This window comes from Triticum dicoccoides, chromosome 2B (genome assembly GCF_002162155.2).
Source record: "Triticum dicoccoides isolate Atlit2015 ecotype Zavitan chromosome 2B, WEW_v2.0, whole genome shotgun sequence".
Taxonomy (NCBI): domain Eukaryota; kingdom Viridiplantae; phylum Streptophyta; class Magnoliopsida; order Poales; family Poaceae; genus Triticum; species Triticum dicoccoides.
The window spans coordinates 784,549,376-784,563,319 of NC_041383.1; the positions used below are offsets into that span (position 1 = coordinate 784,549,376).

General features: G+C 50.4%; 2 protein-coding genes across 2 annotated transcripts; both read left to right on the forward strand.

Moving 5' to 3' along the window:
- Positions 1 to 796: 796 nt before the first annotated feature.
- Positions 797 to 2,063, forward strand: LOC119368805 (probable E3 ubiquitin-protein ligase RNF144A-B). Its single transcript, XM_037633959.1, has 2 exons — positions 797 to 1,821; positions 1,936 to 2,063. The coding sequence occupies exons 1-2, from the start codon at positions 926 to 928 to the stop codon at positions 2,012 to 2,014; spliced, it is 975 nt and encodes a 324-aa protein (XP_037489856.1). The 5' UTR covers positions 797 to 925; the 3' UTR covers positions 2,015 to 2,063.
- A 9,410-nt stretch (positions 2,064 to 11,473) lies between these two features.
- Positions 11,474 to 13,567, forward strand: LOC119366288 (geraniol 8-hydroxylase-like). Its single transcript, XM_037631996.1, has 2 exons — positions 11,474 to 12,393; positions 12,832 to 13,567. Exons 1-2 carry the CDS (start codon positions 11,500 to 11,502, stop codon positions 13,435 to 13,437), a joined length of 1,500 nt encoding a protein of 499 aa, XP_037487893.1. The 5' UTR covers positions 11,474 to 11,499; the 3' UTR covers positions 13,438 to 13,567.
- The last annotated feature ends 377 nt before the right edge of the window (positions 13,568 to 13,944 follow it).

Consider the following 13,944-nt stretch of genomic DNA (forward strand, 5'->3'; position numbering starts at 1 on the left):
TTGGAATTCACGTGAGCATTTTTTGAATTCGGAACATTTTACGTATTCTCTATTTTTTTTAGCAAAATGAATTAAACTGGCCGAAAAAATGCGAAAAACAGAGACCGCTAACTCTCATCGTGCGTGCCGGTGCAGGCCCATCTGGCACGAGCGAAGCCAGCGACGCGAGCCATAGTGGTGGCTACGAGCGCCCCATATGACCTCCCTGGAGAGAATGGTTGAATCCAATGTCGGAGCTTGATGAAGATTGTTGAGGGGGCTAATCAGAGTGGATGGGCGAAGAAGATAAATTATGCATGACCTCTAAAAAAATCTTTGATATTCAAACCTAATAATATTAGGGGTACACTTGAGAGTTTTACTAGAGTAGATATTCAAACCTAATAATATTAGGGGTACACTTGAGTGTTTTACTAGAGTAGGGTGGGAACAATGGCCTCTTTGGCCCTCATGAAACTTCGCCACTGGTTGAATCCTAGCCGCTTTTGATAGTTCGGGTTGAATCTTAGACGGTTTTAGATTGCGGGGCTGAATCTTAGAGAAATGGTAGAGTTAATTGAGGTTGTAATATGAACTTATATCGTCTATAAACCACCTCATCTCTGTACTACTCAGGCCTGAAACGTTCATAGTACCGTCGCGCATGGACCCCTTGCTCACCGCCGGCGGCGAGGGAGATTCGCCGGTTGACGGCAACGAACATACCACGATGGTCCGCGTGGCCGCGCAGGTCCCGACTGGGTCGCGTGAACCAAGGCGAGAACGTCGGTCGCGCCGGATGCCCCGGCCCCAGCTGCAAGAAACGTTGATCATCGATAGCAATGGGAATTCACGGCTGGACACCAACACCGGCGATGGCAATGAAGATTCATCGGCGGACGGCAACGACGTCGGCGACGGTAAGCGCTTCTACTGCGCCAAGTGCATGCATGTGGTGCCATGCGCATGTATACGGCGCAGCTTCACCTCGTGCGCCCATGACTTCTGCTCGAGCTGTGTTTCTCGTCGACTGCAAGGACGGCGCGGCGACGGCGGCAAGCACTTCTACTGCACCAAATGCATGCATGTCGTGCCATGTGCATGTATACGGCCCAGCTTCACCTCGTGCGCCCACGACTTCTGCTCCAGCTGTGTCGCTCGTCCAACTTCCCAAGCGCAAGGACTGCGCCGCCGAGCCGGAAAGATGCCACAGCATCAGCCCCCCGTGGACATGTTGCTGTTAACCGAGGGCAATGGAGATTCGCCGGTCGACGGCCACGGCGAGCTCTTCGACTGCGCCATCTGCATGGAGACGGTGCCCGGCGCCCTCAAGTTCATCATCAACTCGTGCGGCCACGCCTTCTGCTCCAGCTGCCTCGCCCAATACGTGGCCGCGAAGCTGGACGACAATGTCTGTCCCATCGAATGCCCGCAGCCAGGCTGCGAGGGCGGCACCGTCGAGCCGGAGAGCTGCCACGGCATCATCCCCACGGACCTCCTCGACAAGTGGGGTTTGCTGCTATGCGAGCTCGCGGTCGGCTCCAAGAGGATATACTGCCCGTACCTAGAGTGCTCGGCGCTCTTGCTCGCCGACGGCGAGGCTGGGGCGGCGGCCATCGCGGAGGCGGAGTGCCCGCACTGCCACCGGCTTTTCTGCGCCCGGTGCGCCGTACCGTGGCACGACGGCTTCGGGTGCGACGAGTTCCAGAAGATCGGGCAGGACGAGCGCGGCCGGGAGGACCTCTCGCTCCGGCGTCTCGTCGGCAGGGAGGGCTGGCAGCGGTGCCCCAAGTGCCAGATGTTCGTGGAGAAATCGGAAGGGTGCAATTACATCAAATGCAGGTACGCAAATCCATCATCCTAGCTACGTTCTCCTTCCAAATTACGATCTCATCATGCATGCATGTAATTTGAGGTCATCCCGTGGATAATTTGATTTTCTCCGGCCGATTGTAGGTGTGGATACAGCTTCTGCTACCGATGCGCATCCGAGTTGTCCGCGCAAAACCATTACTGCAACAAGTGCAAGCGCTAATAACGATCTGGTTGGCTATGGAGGGACGGTTCTTAATTAACACCAAGCAGGCCACACGAGTTCATCTAGGCCATGCATGTTACCTCAAGCCTTTATCCAAAAAATGTTTCCTCAAGCGAAAAATGGAAATCTATTCAGGAGAGAACCTTGATTAATTAGGTTGTACAGCTTGTTTGGTATTAATTTAATTCTCCACTTGTAGGTGTGGATTGGTGAAAATAATCTTGCCACTTTCGATTTGTAATTAGCTAAGGTAGAGTCAACCATGTCTTGGAGCTAGCAATCGCCGTGTTTGTTTTACAATGTCAGTATCATTTAAATGTCTTTGAGCTAGCAATCACCACGGCGGCGATCATTCGGTTACCACTAAAAATGTCAGTATCATTTAAATATGTTCACACGTTGCAAAATATGTTCATGCTATTTCTTAAAATATTCATAAACATGTAAAAATATTCATAAATATGTTCTTACCATCCCTTGCCTCATTCCTTGCCAGCCACAAGCCGTAACAGGCCTGGATCATCGTGGCTCTCTCCTCCTCCCCCGCTTCCGCGAACCACCCAAGCAGCCATGACGACAGCGCGCTCGAGGAGTCGATCTGACACGGTGGGGCTGCCACCATAACTCCTTTCTCCAAGCGCAACATCCTCCAAAACAGGGCTGAATGTGGACATGTCCAAAATCGGTGGAGGAGGGTCTCTTCTCTTCCACATGCCACACAAAACACCCCCGGCTTGATATGACGACGGTGGAGCTCCGTCCCAACAGCTAATCCATTTCTCATGAGTCTCCACATATGAATTTTAGCCTTATTAGGGGCACTAGCATCCCACAAAGCGAGCCAGCCCTTGTGCGCATTGACCGAGGAGGAAGGGCCCGGCCGTCCGGACCTCACCCCGTTCAACGCCATTCTTAGATGATAGGCTGATCTCACCGTAAACTGCCCGTTCTTCGTGACGTTCCAGGCTATGTAGTCATCCATGTTAGGCCCACCAATAGCTATCTGCTTGATATCCTTCGCATCATCTGGCGAAAACATGTCATCCACCAGCTCCTGATTCCACCCCCTTCCATCCGGCGTCATGATATTCTGCACCTTGATAGCCCCCGGAACAAAAGATTGTCCAAGCGGCTTCATGCTCCCTCGTCTCGGGATCCAATTATCGTGGTGGACATTGATCTAGGACCCATCACCTATACGCCAGATTGTGCCTTCCCTTAGCAGGTCCCGCTCGTATATCGATTTGAAATTGTTAGAGTAGAGTCAACCATGTCTTTGACCTAGCAATCGCGGTGCTTGTTTTATAATGTCCGGCTTGCACGAACTATGCACACTGCTACTCATCACCGACCGACACCTGGCTAGGCGTCAGTGACGAGGGTCTATGTTCAGTTACCGATATATGTCAAATATATCTATATTTTTTTTAAGTATCCATGCTATATTCATCATTTATACATGAGCTTGGCATATTTTTCATTGATTTTTATTGGACTAATATATTAATCTATTGCATAGAGTTTGTTGTTGTTTTGGACTTTTTTGGGTATAAAATTTTCAAAGCCAAAAAAAAATAGGACGCTAATTTTCAAGCCAGAAGAGCCACTGGCCAGAAGCTCTACTGGAGGGGAAGGGGGCACAATCTCCACGCGCCCCCCTTGGCGTGAGCTAGGGGCATGGGCATCGCCTCTGCCGCCTTTCGACGCCCTGGCTCCATATATCCTAAAAAAAAACATCTAGCGTAATTTAACCCTAATTGTTCCGCCGCCGCCACTTCCAGGTCCAATGCGATCGTGGTTTTGGCCTTATTCCAGCACCATGTCGTAGGGGAAAGTTGATCTTCATGAACCTCTCCAGCATCTTTTGTTGCCCATGGAGTAGAACCCTCGAGTTGGAGGGTTTGTATCAGTAGTTATGTGTTCTATCTCTCCCTTGATCATGTAAGTTTCCGATCTTGATTGCGATCAGTTTTGTTAATGGAATTGAATTATGTGATGTATCCCCTCATATTATTTTTCTGGTGAATTGAACCTTCTCATGCTATGAGTTTCTTTATATGTTGGATCGAAACTTTTTGGAACCAATGAGATCATGATGCATGTCTAGTAAAATTTCCGGAGATGCCCATAGTGGCATTGGGGTGACTATATGGATAATAGATAGAAACGATAAAGATCATAAGGTGATTTTTAGTATAACTTCCGGGGTTGTCTGAGGTGACATTGGGGTTGTCCTATAGATCAAGATTAGGAAGATAAAGTTGGATGTGTGGCCATACCTACATTGTCTCACCCACTTTGATATAATAAAATGGGGAACTCTGGAGTGATTATTTACTGCACTTTTTGAGGATATATCATATTGTTTAACTATGTTAATGATGTTTAGAGATGACGCTACTGAAAGTATTGTATGATCCCTATGCCTTGTTTTCAAGAATTTTGACACTGTTCTACTCACTATTGCTATTGTTCTACTCACTGTTAATGATGTTCTATTTTATTCCAAAATGCTCCCATCCAAACCATCAGTCTACCATCCAAATCATCAGCCTTTTCATCAAACTCGTGCACATATATAATAAACAAAGATGGCCCTTGTTGAAGTTACGGTTAGAGATGTAGAGGACATCGATCATGCAACCACTTCATCTATGGTGAGAATATATTTACATTCTCTTACATGCAAACATAGTGCAAATTGTAGATTATACTCTAATATCTTCTACTATATTATTGGAGGCATTTTATCGTTATCAATTGGATCTATGAACGAAGGATGTACACATGGTACAACAACAGTCGGAACGGATCATGTATCGTATTACAGATGTTCTACCAAGCTCAAGCACATCAAAGAGAAAGCGGGTTGAAGCGGTGAGTCGAAATACTTTTGAGAAAAGTCTAATTTTCGACACTCAACTCTTGGCAAAGTCTAGATTTGGTCCCTTAACTCCGAAACGAGACGAGTTGCACCCTTAACTCTTCAAACCGGACAAGTTTCGTACCTTGACTCAGCAAAAGCAGTTTTCATGCTAGCTCGGCGTGGTTTTGACCGGTCAGCGCCCATGTGGCAATCTTCCCCCCTCTCTCATCCTATCTCCGGCCAACATTTGGTCGGGCAATTGGCATGCGCCTGCGGCGCCACCGGCACCGGAGACAACACGGAGGCACACCTGCAGGGCAGCAACTGCGCAGAGCGCCACGAGCAACCGGCATACTGGTAGGGCCAGAGTGGAGCTCTTGAGCAGCAGCACAAGGTACCAATGGCGGCATGGACCTCCGGAACACCTCCATGCTAACGGGCGGCAGCGACATGCCCATCTCCACACCCACGACGCGTCTCTTCGCCGCCTCCGCAGACGAAGCCTGCCTTGGCGCGGGTCTTTACTGCCTACTTCGCACGACTCGCCGGGGCGAGCGGGTCACCGTGGTGCCATGGTCCCCACAACGGTCAGGCTCATCTCGGGCGGACGGAGCTGGTCCTGCCGGATCCCACGCACGTGCACCGGTAGCTACGTCGACAGTTCTGGCTAAGCGCACCACGCGCCACAATGGCCCGGGCCGCGGGAACGGACTATGACGAGGCGCCATGGAGCTTGCACGCGGCTCAATAGCCACTCCCTTCAACATAAACATGGAAGACACGTAATTGTAATCATGCAACAACTCATGCTACTCGTCTCCTCTCGCCAGAACGGATCGAAACGATAAAGGTCATGTACCTGCATGTCTAGGCGGGCGGGTGAATCGGTCAGCTAGACGGTGAGCAATCGTCGATCGGGGCTGGTCGGTGAGCACCAGCACATGCAGCGCTCACCATACTTCACACGCTTCTGTAGCCTCCGTGCTTCGCGCCGCCCCGCCACGGTCTATCCGCACGCAACCACCATCTGTGGTCCTACCGGCCACCGTGCTGTTGGCTGCTCCCTAGAATGATACCGCGCCTTGCGTGCAGAGCCACCGCGCTGCTACGGAGGCGCTGTGGCTGGGCTCCGACGGAAGGGCTGCAAGTGCAGCCAACGAGGTGGTGGAACCGTCCAAGTGCAGGCTCGCTGCAAGTCCTCGTCAAAATGTGTGTGTGTGTGTGTGAGAGGTGGTGATCGAACTCTCCAATTGTCCCGCCGTCTCTTCCTGTCTGCTTGGTCGTCGAGCCGCTAAGCTGATGGCGTCCCGATCCACTTCCGGAGGCTCTCGGAGGGGCCTGATCTCGTGCGTACACAGCAGCTGCTGCAGCGCCGACGAAGAAGACTCGCAACAGGCCGTCCACAGCCTCATCGCCGGCTTCTACGAGGAGGCGTTCGACCGGCTACCCTGCGCGACCATGCCGGGCCTCGCCCGCTCCCTCGCCACCGCCGGCTTCTGCCTCGGCCTCCTTGACCCCGTCTCCAACATCGTCCTCAACGCCGTCTCCCTCCTCCCGGACGAAGACGTCGATGGAGCAGCAATCGTCGGAGCTTCTCCACCAAAAAAGAAGATGAGAAAAAACAAGGACCTCTGGCACAAGGTCGCATGGGCGTCCTTGCACGGTCTGATCGATTTCATGATGAGCTACTTCGGATGCCTCACCAAAGAACAGTCCATCCGCTACCTCCGCTGCGCCGGCGCCGACCTCGTGCTCGCCGTCATGCTCGTGGAGCACGACCTGTACGCTGCTGCTGATGGGCAGGTTGACCTTGGGTCCGCGAGGACGCAGGTCGCCCTCAGGTCCGCGGCGCTCCTAGCAGGTCACCCCGCGCCCGACACGCTCGTGCAGCTCAAAACGTCCCCGCTCCCCACCTCCGCCGCCCCCTCTCTGCAGCTGCTGGTTAGACGTGGCCGGCAGAGCCGTCTCACCTCCGAGAAGGTCGCCGCCATCCACCGTCTGTTACGTCGCCAGAGCCGCCGCCCCTGTGATACCCACGTGACCTATGGCCAAGGTGTCGTCGTCGTCCGTGTTAGTCGGGAGGTCAGCGATGACGTTGTCGAGACGACTTCCGTCGACGTCTCGGACGACGGCCACACGACCACCACCACGACCACGTTCCGGCGAGCCGGCGAGCGCATCACGTCGCTGCGGCATGCGGGAGACATGGCTGCCATGATGTCAGCCTGCTTGACGAAGGCAGAGGCGGACGCCCAAAAATACGGCCTGGACACGACGAGCCCGTGCGCGCTCGGCGACGCCTGCGAGTACGTGCAGTCCCTCAAGATGCGCCTCCACGACACCATACATGCCTCCTACCTCAAGGCGCTCGCCCTTCTGTTGCCCTGCACTGCTAGCACCGGCACCACCGGAGGCTCGCTCATGCGCAGCATCCTCGTCGCCGGCCACTGCTACGGCTCCATGGACCCCGTCTCCAACATCATCGTCAACTCAATCTGGCACCTCATGCGCCGCCCACTCCCGGAGCCCGACCGCAGCATCATCGAGCCGTACACCGACATCCTGGACACCCTCTCTCTGCTCCGCACGGAGGTCCGTTCACTCAAAGGCCTTACAGAGCTCGTCCATGCCGCTGCCGACGCCGCGTCCCCTGGCCCCGGATCCTCGACGGCGTGGGCTCTAGAGACCCTCTTCCGTGCACAATGCGACCTCTTTGACATGTTATCATCATCAAGAAATCTTGCCAAGAATCATTTCCAGGAAGCGGCCATGGCCGCCGGACATCCTCTGCCTGACGACCTAGCATTGCTCCACCAGCAACTCCTGCTGAGGCCTCGTGTTCTGGGCGAGCTGCGTGCCCTTACGAGCCAGACGAGCTCCATCGTGTCCATTGATCACATAGCCTCCATCCTCGACAAGGCGCTCAGATCCCGCACTCCAAGACTAGTAGTGCAGATGGATCTTGAGGCTCCTGAAATGCACGCCAAGGCTCTGAGCGCGGTGTCAAGGAAGAGATCAAAGTATGATGCCCGGAGGAGCTTCCTTCGCTCAAAGCTTGAGCAACTGCTGGAGAACTATGCCTCGCAGCATTTCTGGGTACGTACCTTTGTTGTTGTGATCATTGGTTCACTCGCTCTACATATGTGTTCTTCAGATCGATCGCTACCAGCTGCTTCATCTTTGCTACTTCCTCTGTTCACTTTTATAAGACGTTCTAGACAATTCAGACAGTGCCCAAAACAGTTCAAAGCTAGCTGTCCAAAACGTCTTATAATAATGAACGGAGGGAGTACTTCTGATGACCCTGCTTGCTGCCTGTTGTAGGAACCAAGATATAGGGTGAACTTCATCTGTGGCGTGGAGGCACTCGGCGGCGGCTGCACGGCATACGGCAAGCGCTACGCCGTCAATTTCATGGCTGCTTCTGAATCACCGCTTCAGATCAACACGCTCTTCTTCGCTGAATTCGGGGAATCCGAGCCCGGTCATTGGTTTGGGAACCGTGGTCCGTATGCTGCTGAGCCAAAGCCAGATTTCTGCTGCCCTCTGCCCCCTCCGTATACTGGCAAGTTCTCTCGTTCCAGCAAACTATGCAATTTCCTTTACCTTTTAGCCTTTTAGTGAACTTTTTCGAGCATGCGCTCCAAATTTCATACTCCCTCCGTAAAGAAATATAAAAACATTTAGAGTAGTGATCTAAATGCTCTTATATTTCTTTACGAAGGGAGTACATTATAGAAGTCTACTGTCTCTTTTACTGAATCAACAATCATCAATGACAATTTCGATTTTCGATGTCAGGTCGATGCTACTACGGCACGCATTCCGCGAGGAAGCTCGTGTACCCGAATCTCGCGGAGTATCTCAAGGGCGATATTACCGCACATGGAACCGATAATGTGGCTGGCATGGTAGAGACAGATCTTGTCTATTTCAGTTCTCACAGAGACGTGGAGTTAGCAGCAAAACTCAACAGCTACTATGAACCATCCTCTCCGGCGTCATGGAGTCGGCCACTCATACTTGATGACGAGGAGAGTGCTCGAAGACCACTTTTCTCCTCCATCTTGCCATTCTGTAAACAGCCGGAGCTGGCGTAAATCTTTGGGACGGCAATACCACAGTTATAGCATGATATTCTGTAAACGACCATCGTTCGGTAGCATGATATCGACCACCGTTTGTCAAATGTGAAGTGATCGACCCTCTCCTCTCCCTTGCCGCGTTAGTTTGCTTCTTGATCCATAGACAAGCTAAGCTTTTACCTTTCCATAATAGGTCGATTCTGAAATATCAATTGTGGTATTACTGCAACTTTTGCACGTTGAACCCTATTTTCAAGTGCTTTGAGAACGATTTTTTATTCAGTTTTGCTAGAACTCATCTAGATGAGATATAATTTGGTCTCATTCACCTTTTATAACCATCGGATGTGATGCTATAAGATGCGTGTGTGCTGACGTGGGTTGTATCTGTTCTTGTTTTCAAAGTGAATGAGACCAAATTATATCTCATCTAGATGAGTTCTAGGTACTCCCTTTTTTATTATGATGATCTTCTATTAGTTGCGGCAAGAGTGTGCATTTTGCGAAACATACTCACAGCCAGATCCCTCACGTCCACACCAAGGCAATTCGCTGTCGATACCTTCAACCTCCATTGTTGTGGTGGTCCACGGGGGGTGAGCTTCGGGTGAAAGCCTGACTCGACCTCGGTCTGCCGGTGTCGACAACATCCTAGGACGTCGTTCCTTCTTTGGATGCGTCATCGTGGATCCACTTCATCTCCATCCTGGTTTCAATCTTGGGTTGTCAAGGTGAAAAATTCAAGCTTCAACGTCGCTCGAAGCGGGCATCGGTGGATTTCCCCGACGCTTCCTCCTTGAGGCGATGCCTTGTAGATACGTTCTTCCATTGGATGTCGGTGACTTACGTGGATTTCTAGTTCGTCCCAACTGCGTGGCCTCGGACCAGTGTGAAAATCAGAGCGGTGGCTCCAAAATCTCATGCGTGTAAGGTTCGTCTTTGTTCACTTGAGTGGGGGAGTCGTAGGCTCTGTTTTTGCAAATGTAGTAATTTTCAATGTTCTTTATTAATAACTGACCAATTCTTTTCTTTTACTTCAATAAAATTAAAGAGCTCTTGTCGGTTGCTAAAGGAAAGAGTGTATATTTAAGGTTTTGTAGTGCTTCCTAGCCTTGTGAATAAAGCCCAGAAATAGTGTGCTAGATGGAGTAGAAAGATTTGATTTCGTTTCGAGTTTCCGTGCTAGAGGAAGGCTAACGGAGAAGACATGTGAACGTCCAAAGCCGCATACAAAACCGTTAGGACTCGCACAATGCAAAGTAGGAGTATTTAGGAAGGCCGGGGTACATCCTCTTTTTCTAAAAAATAAAAAAAACTTAGTAAAATAAACTTTGTCTTCTAACACACTAGGGGATTATTCTTTATATGAAGTGCCTAATTACACGTCTACCATTTGAATATAGACAGGGCAGGCTTAAAAAACAAATTTATTTTTTGAGGCTTAAAAACCAATTTATTTTTTGAAGCATCTCTCCTAATCACCTTGCATTGTACTCCGTGGCAGCTTGCAAGACGAGAGGAGGTGCTCATTTGTTCTTGTAGTCGGCCGTGGCAGCTTGCACCAGCTGCACCTGTAGCCGGTGTGTGGTACTCTGCGACGGAGCACTACGTGTGAACAGCGCCGCGGATGTCAAACTCAGCGACGGCGATCTCAAACAAGAATACCTTGGTTGGTTGTGCACGAGTCCCATGCCCATAATTTAGTAGTGGATTGTGTGATGCGACGAAGACCCTCCACAATAAAAGGAGGCATGTGCAGCGCCTTGCCAGAAATATAACAATTCGGATTCCCTGTCATGCCAACAGAAAAAGGTCCCACCATGATTTAGAAGGTAGCCTGTTGTGACATGTCAATATGTCATGCAGTTTATTTTCATTAAGTTTATATAAAGAATATACTAATTTATAAACATTTGTTGGTAATAATTTGGGGCTGCCAAGCAAGGGATGCCTAGGTAGGAATAATGTTCTCCCCGTCTTATTTCGATTTTGTTTGTGTGTTTTCCGACGGTAGAGGGCATGTGAAGTGTTTGGCTGACAGGTCTTTCGGGAATCAGTTGGTATAGGTTTTTGGTGGATCTGTTTGGATTTCGGCTGGTTCTCGTGGTCTTCCTGGTTTCTACATGCCCTTCTCGACGGGGTTTTTTCGCCGAACCGGCGATGTGCTTCGTAGATTGCGGCCGTCGGCGTCTCCTGGTCTCTTAGGTTTTAAAAAGTTCGCTTAGCCGATGCGAAGGTCAAAAGACGGCATCGATAATTGCTCAAGACATGTCACCGGCGGATACATGGGTAGAAAGACTTCAGCACCCCAGAATTTTGAATGTATTTCTATTTCTCCGTAAATTTATTTTTGCAAGGATCTGTGATACTTCCTCTATTTCAAAATAAGTGACGCTGTTTTAGTTTAAATACTTAATGTGACGTCTTTGGCCTTTTCATAAAAAATAGTTTCCAAAACATAGCTTCCACCACTAGCTTCGAGGACTATTTAGAGTCTCCTGTGCCGCACGCCGAACTGCACAAAGGAAGCAATGGTGGGCGTGGTTGCGCTTGTGCCTTGGCTAGCATGGCTTGTCGTCGCTTTCCTCTCCTTCTATCTTCTTAACCTCCTCGCGCACGCGCGCTCCGGCCTCCCGCCGGGCCCCCGCCCACTGCCGCTCATCGGCAGCCTCCACCTTCTCGGTGACAAGCCGCACCGTTCCCTTGCCCACCTCGCCAAGATCCACGGCCCGCTCATGTCAATCCGCCTCGGCGCGGTCACCACTGTGGTCGTCTCCTCCCCCGCCATGGCCCGGGAGTTCCTGCATAAGCATGACTCTGTGCTCGCCACCCGGTCCGTGCCCGACGCCACCGGCAAGCACGCGGCGGGCTCCGTCCCCTGGCTTCCCCCGGCGCCCCGGTGGCGCGCGCTCCGCAAGATCATGGCCACGGAGCTCTTCGCGCCGCACCGGCTCGACGCGCTCCACCACCTCCGGAGCGACAAGGTGAGGGAGCTCACGGACCACGTCGCGCGGCTGGCGCGCGAGGGCACGGCGGTGAACATCGGACGCGTGGCCTTCACGACGAGCCTGAACCTTATCTCCCGCACCATCTTCTCCATCGACCTCACCAGCCTCGACGACATGAGCAGTTCCATGGAGTTCCAAGAGGTGATCACCGCCATCATGGAAGGCCTGGGAACCCCGAACTTGTCGGACTTCTTCCCGGTGCTCGCGCCCGCCGACCTGCAGGGCATGCGCCGGCGGCTGGCGCGGCTGTTCGCGCGGCTGCACGCCGTGTTCGACGCCGAGGTGGACCAGAGGCTGCACGGCCGCGACGCCGGCCAGCCCAGGAAGAACGACTTCCTGGACGTGCTGCTCGACGTGGCGGCGCGTGAGGATGGCAAGGACCTGCTCGACCGTGAGACACTGCGCTCACACTTCACGGTAAACATACACCTTTCTTTCTTACTCTTTGATTCCATAGATCGCACATGAACCCACACGAGCCTTGCTGACTGAGCCTGAGCCTCTCCCGGGGATCAAACAAACAAATGGTGCCACATGGTCAGCCAGAATGTTGCATCCAGATATTAACTATAACGTGGTACAAATTTCATATCCAACTTTGACTTTTAGATCAGGAAATGAAAATTAGAACTTGATACAGATTGTAAAGATACCAATTATTAGAATGAATGAATGAATTATTGCATATATGATGCATCCATACAGTATCGCGCGCTATGTGCAGTTCAAAACAATTTTGATTCTTTTAGCACATTTAGCAAATAATCCAGTGTACTCTGCATGATGCTTGATTAGTTTATCTTAATGGCCACATTTACTAGACTATATTCATGTAATAATATATTTGCATGTTAGGATTTGTTTGCTGCCGGTAGTGACACAAGCTCTAGCACAGTGGAATGGGCAATGACTGAGCTTCTGCAAAACCCATCATCAATGACTAAGGTTTGCAACGAGCTTGCGCAAGTTATCGGCGCAGGAAGAAACATTGAAGAAGCTGATATTGTTCGGTTGCCCTATCTCCAAGCTGTCATAAAAGAGACTTTTCGACTCCACCCTCCTGCACCACTCTTGTTGCCACGCCAACCAGAGACGACGGTCAAAATAGCAGGTTGCACAATACCTAAAGGTTCACGCGTGTTCATAAATGTATGGGCGATAGGTCGGGATAAAGATGTATGGACTGAACCTGAGAAGTTTATGCCAGAGCGGTTCTTGGGTTCAGCAATTGACTTTAGGGGTGTTGACTTTGAGCTCCTTCCATTTGGTGCGGGGCGTCGGATCTGCCCTGGAATGGCATTGGCAATTAGGATGGTGCATGTGATGCTTGCTTCATTATTAAATCAGTTTAAGTGGAATCTCCCCGTTGAGCTGGAACGGGATGGAATTGATATGGAAGATCAGTTTGGCCTGACGCTAGCGAAGGTCGTGCCCCTTTGTATTATAGCAACACCCATTTGAGCCAATAAGGAAATGCAACATTGTTGACAATGGTGTTGTTGATGTGTAATAATGTAAATGTATCAACCTTGTAGTTTATACCAATATTTATGTGAAACTTTTCATATTCTCTCAGAGTATAAACCTTTCATACCTTCATTAGTCAATGATTTTTGCCAAAAAACATGAGCAAGCACAAATTTTAAATTTTTTGATATTCAAGCCTAATACGAAAAACCACGGTGGCAAACTAGAAGCGTTGGCAAGCCAATTTTGGATCTTCACAATATAAACCAAATTTCCAAATTTTAGTATATAGAAAACGAACAAATTGTATTGAACAAATTCTAGATCTTTGACCAGAAAATATATGTACAAACAATTTTTGATCCATATCATAATAGATTAGATGGTCAACTAGGCTATAGTGCTTTTGGATTGTGACCATGATGTCAGGATAATATATTTGGTGGTCAACTAAGCTATAGTGCTTTCGGATGGTGACAATGATGTCTAGGGATGAAAACA